This window comes from Malania oleifera, chromosome 1 (assembly GCF_029873635.1).
Source record: "Malania oleifera isolate guangnan ecotype guangnan chromosome 1, ASM2987363v1, whole genome shotgun sequence".
In the NCBI taxonomy this organism is placed as follows: Eukaryota; Viridiplantae; Streptophyta; class Magnoliopsida; order Santalales; family Ximeniaceae; genus Malania; species Malania oleifera.
In genome coordinates this window covers 15,966,969-15,971,648 of record NC_080417.1, presented here as the reverse complement: position 1 = coordinate 15,971,648, position 4,680 = coordinate 15,966,969, and the positions used below count along the sequence as shown (strand labels likewise).

The window sequence follows — 4,680 nt, the reverse complement described above, 5'->3', positions numbered from 1 at the left end:
TTTATTTCTCTATAATCTGTACACATCCTCAAAGACCCGTCTTTCTTCTTTACAAACGACACTAGAACTCCTCATAGTGATACACTGGGTCGAATGAATCCCTTATCTAGCAAGTCTTGCAAATGATTCCTCAGCTCTCCCAATTTTTCTGGAGCCATTCGGTATGGAGCTATAGAGATTGGTGCCATCCCCAGAAGTAGATCAATAGGGAAATCTACCTCGCGGTCGGGAGGTATCATCTCTGCTTTGTTTGGAAAACTCTTTGTTTTGTTTAAACTATATTATTGAGATGACTGTTATTCATATTTCTATAAAACTGTATACTTGAATTGGAAAATGATATGATTTTCCATAAAACAAATAAGTGTGGAATGTATGGTTGTATGTAATTGTTCCTGGTATTTTGTAAAACAGCTATGTGGCGGCTAATTACCGTATGCTGATGAGTATAGAAACATGAGTTTCAAAATGATTCTAGGTTTTTTGAAATCGGCTAGGGGCGTCTAATTACCGTATGCTGAAACAACTATGTGGCAGCTAATTATCGTATGCTACGCCATGTACCGATGTCAAAAGACTGGGAGAGAGTGTCCGACTCTATATCCGAGGGTGTGAAATATCACCTGTATCCCAGTTGTTCATCGAGGGGTGTGAGCTACACTGTATTGGCAATGTAATCGCTGTGAAGCTTCGAGTTTCATGGAGTAGTTGCATATTAGTGTGAACTACATCGTATTGGCAATGTAATCGTTGTGAAGCTTTGGGTTTCATAGAGTATTTGCATATTAGTGTGATGACATTGACCGTATGTTTAGGTATTGTATGCACTGAAATGAATTTGTGAAAATACTGGAACTGTATGGAAATGTTTTCGAACTGTATCATATTGTATAGTGTTATGTTTTACGTAAAATAACACTGGTATGCCACACACTCATATAACCTGCTTTCTTCCTTACTGAGAGGTGTATCACCCCGAATGTACGTACAAATATTTTCAGGTCCTTCAGGTAGCCGTAGTTAACATCCTAGCAATCAGAAGCGGGGGTGTTATTAGCTGTTGTTAGTGCCTATTTAGGTACAAGTTTTTGTAACCGGGTTGTTGTGATGGTTTTTTTGTAGACACCCGGGGTATGTTTTGTAACTATGGGAATGTATATCCTAGCTTTGTATAGACACTGGTATGATACTATACATGTATAGAAAGATCACACTCCGTTGTGTACTTGATGAGTATGGATGTGTATGTTTATTTTTTAAGGGCATCCGTGTACCCCATGGGGTCGGACACTCATTTGGTATTGTATCATATATGTTTTAATTGATATAGAGACAAGTTAGGTTACTATATTCACACTTGGGAGCCATCTACGGGTTCGGGGCATGATAGCTTAATATTAGAGCTAACCAGGTTGTTAGGTCTTGTAGACTTGGTTAGGTGTATTTACGTGTACATACCAGAGTATAGGATGTAGGAAATGGGTAGTGTAGGTTGAGAATTGTGTTGTTTCTAGGCGAGAACTTATTGGCAATGTTCTGTGTCCTTCCTGGAAAGACGATTTTAGAAAGATCACGACAAACCATTGATGGATTCGTGTCAATGTGACGGGACAGGCCTAGACCAGTGGGATTGGTAGTTAACATGATTAGGTGTTTGATTGCGTTAACTGTATACGATATAGGAATTCTAACTGATTCCTATTGTTTCCAGAATGGAGCCCAAGGATAATAGCTTGGAGAGTGGTTCTGAGGAGACAGCAAGCGATGAGTCTCCTTCTGTGTCTCGTGGGTTGGTGAGGCAGGTTATCCGAGAGATCAGGTGGAGTGTTAGGAGATGCGAATGCTCTCCTACTGATGCGGGGCATACCATCGAGAGGTTCACACACATACACCCTTCGACATTTACGGGAGGACCCAATCCGATTATGGCAGAGGACAGAGTCGAGAAGATCGAGAGGATTTTGGAAGTCCTCCACTACACTCAGAAGCAAAGGGTCTTGTACGCTACCTTCCAGCTGACTAGGGAGGTAGGGCGTTAGTGGACTTCGGTGAGTTTCCTTGAGAGGCAGAGAGTTGGTCCATCTGGTATGAAGCAGGGCCGCTTCAATGATGTATTTTTTGAGAGATACTTCGCGATCTCCACTCAGGATAAGAAGGCTGATGAGTTCTCGGGCCTGACGCAGGGAACTCTGATTATGCAGAGGTATGCCGCCAGATTTATTAAGTTATCTCGGTTTGCACTGTACTTGGTCCTAAATGAGTACAAAAGGCTCAGAGGTTCGAGAGGCGTCTGAGGAAAGACATTCGCCTTCTTTTGGGGATGTTGCAGATCCGTGAGTTTTCTGTCTTGGTGGATAAAGCCACCATAGTTGAGATCGACCTTCGGGGTGATGAGGTGGTGCAGGAACAGAGGAAGAGGCCAGTTTCTTCTAGTTCTCAATCTGGTCCTCGGCAAGGACAGTGGAAGAAGAAGAAGAACTATAACTCGGGTTATCAGCAGTCTACCGAGCGACAAAGTTATCAGGGGCATCCATCCTCCGCATCGTGCGCCAAGTGCCATAAAAGGCACGATGGGGAGTGTCAACCATTTTGGGGTAACTGCTACAATTGTGGCATGCTAGGCCACATGTCACAGAGTTGTCAGGCACCGAGGAGAGATACGCCTGCATAGATCCAGAACCGTGGAATTAATTTGATGCCTCAGGGAAATGACTAGGCAACCACGGATCCGGCGAGGGTATATTCACTAACTCCAGAAGATGCAGAACATGCTGGGAATGTGGTGACAAGTACCATGTCTTTGCTTTTGAATTCAGCTATCGTTTTATTTGATTCGGGGGTAACCCATTCGTTCATATCTGCTAGTTTTGTGAATTTGTGTGGGGCTGAAACCCGTGTGATGGATGAGAGGTTGTTTGTGGCTATGCCGACTGGGAGTGTAATGATCTGTAGTAAGATGTTAGGAAACTGGCTAGTTGTAATTTCGGAGAGACTGCTACCAGCGAATCTTGTAGTATACGACATGTCTAGTTTTGACGTCATACTGGGGTGGATTAGCTATTCTCTAGTTTTGCGGTGATTGATTGTTGTAGGAAGGTAGTAGTGTTCAGACCTCCTAGGAAGCAGGAGTACGAGTTTATAGGATTGTGTATGCGTTCGATGCCATAGGTTCTATCAGCATAACTGGCGAGGAGGCTACTCTTGGACGGATATTAGGGGTGCCTAGCTTGCGTGAAGGAACCGCCGCGGAATAAGTTGGGACTCGAGGATATTCAGGTAGTCAACGAGTTTCCGCATGTGTTCCTTGATGATTTACTCGATTTACTTCCGGATTATGAGGTGGAGTTTGCAATAGAGTTGTTGCCTGACAAGGCGCCAATCTTTAAAGCTCCGTACTGGATGATTCCAGTAGAAGTTCAAGAGTTGAAGGAGCAATTGTAGTAATTATTGGACCAGGGGTTTTATTCGATCGAGTGTTTCACCCTGGGGAGCTCTAGTTTTTTTTTGTGAAGAAGAATGACGGGTCGATGCGCATGTGCATTGATTACAGTGAGATTAACAAGGTGACTGTGAAGAACCGTTACCCATTGCCTCGTATTGATGATCTATTTGACCAGTTGCAAGGAACACAGGTCTTTTCAAAGATCGAGCTACGGTCAGGATATCATCAGGTGAGGGTTAGGTCTGAGGATGTAGCGAAGATCACTTTCCGAACCAGATACGGCCACTATAAGTTCTTGGTTATACCATTTGGTTTAAGCATGCACCGGCAGTGTTCATGGATATAATGAACAAGGTTTTCCATGAGTACTTGGATCAGTTCATAGTGGTGTTCATCGATGACATTCTAGTATACTCAAGTAGTCCGGAAGAGTATGAGAGTCATCTGAGGTTGGTGCTACAGATTCTGCGGGAAAGGAAGTTGTATGCCAAGCTGAAGAAGTGTGAATTATGGTTGAATCAGGTAGTGTTCTTGGGCCATGTGGTGTCTAAGGGCGGTATCTCAGTTGATCCTATCAAGATTGAAGCTGTGGTCGACTGGGCGAGACCGAAGAGTGTGTAGGAGGTTCGGAGTTTCCTAGGACTGGCGGGTTACTATCGTCGGTTCGTAGAAGGTTTCTTTAAATTGTCTGGATCTCTGAGATGATTGACCAGGAAGGGGGTAAATTTTGACTGGACTAGTGATTGCGAGCAGTGCTTTCTTGAGTTGAAGCACCGACTCGTTATTGCTCCAGTATTGACCATTCCTTTGGGAGATGGCGGGTTTGTGATCTATAGAGATACGTCCTTGAAGGGTTTAGGATGTGTGCTTATGCAACAGGGTAAGGTAGTAGCTTATGCTTCTCGGCAACTTAAGGAGTATGAGAAGAATTACCCTACGCATGACCTAGAGTTAGCTGCTGTTGTTTATGCCCTGAAGATTTGGCGACACTACCTATACGGTGTTCAGTGTGGGATTTTCACTGACCACAAAAGCCTCAGGTACGTTTTTACGCAGAAGAAGCTGAATATGAGGCAGAGGCGGTGGTTAGAGTTGATCAAGGACTACGATTGCACAATCAGTTATCACCCGGGGAAGGTTAATTTGGTATCAAATGCGTTGAGTCGAAAGTCAGAGCATGCAGTAGTATCTGCAGTTGTAGCTTAGCATCATGTTAGACGGGATCTAAAAAGCCTTGC

The 4,680-nt window shown here is 43.8% G+C and overlaps 1 protein-coding gene across 1 annotated transcript; it reads left to right on the top strand.

The window, feature by feature from the left end:
- Nucleotides 1-1,712: 1,712 nt before the first annotated feature.
- Nucleotides 1,713-2,671, top strand: LOC131150529 (uncharacterized). Its single transcript, XM_058101332.1, has 3 exons — nt 1,713-1,802; nt 2,070-2,277; nt 2,361-2,671. The coding sequence occupies exons 1-3, from the start codon at nt 1,713-1,715 to the stop codon at nt 2,669-2,671; spliced, it is 609 nt and encodes a 202-aa protein (XP_057957315.1).
- Nucleotides 2,672-4,680: the final 2,009 nt, after the last annotated feature.

Coding starts and splice junctions, on each gene's coding strand:
- LOC131150529 (XM_058101332.1), top strand. CDS start 1,713: ATGGAGCCCAAGGATAATAGCTTGGAGAGTGGTTCTGAGGAGACAGCA. Junction 1,803..2,069: donor CTCGTGGGTTGGTGAGGCAG/GTTATCCGAGAG, acceptor CTTGAGAGGCAG/AGAGTTGGTCCATCTGGTAT. Junction 2,278..2,360: donor TGAGTACAAAAGGCTCAGAG/GTTCGAGAGGCG, acceptor TGGTGGATAAAG/CCACCATAGTTGAGATCGAC.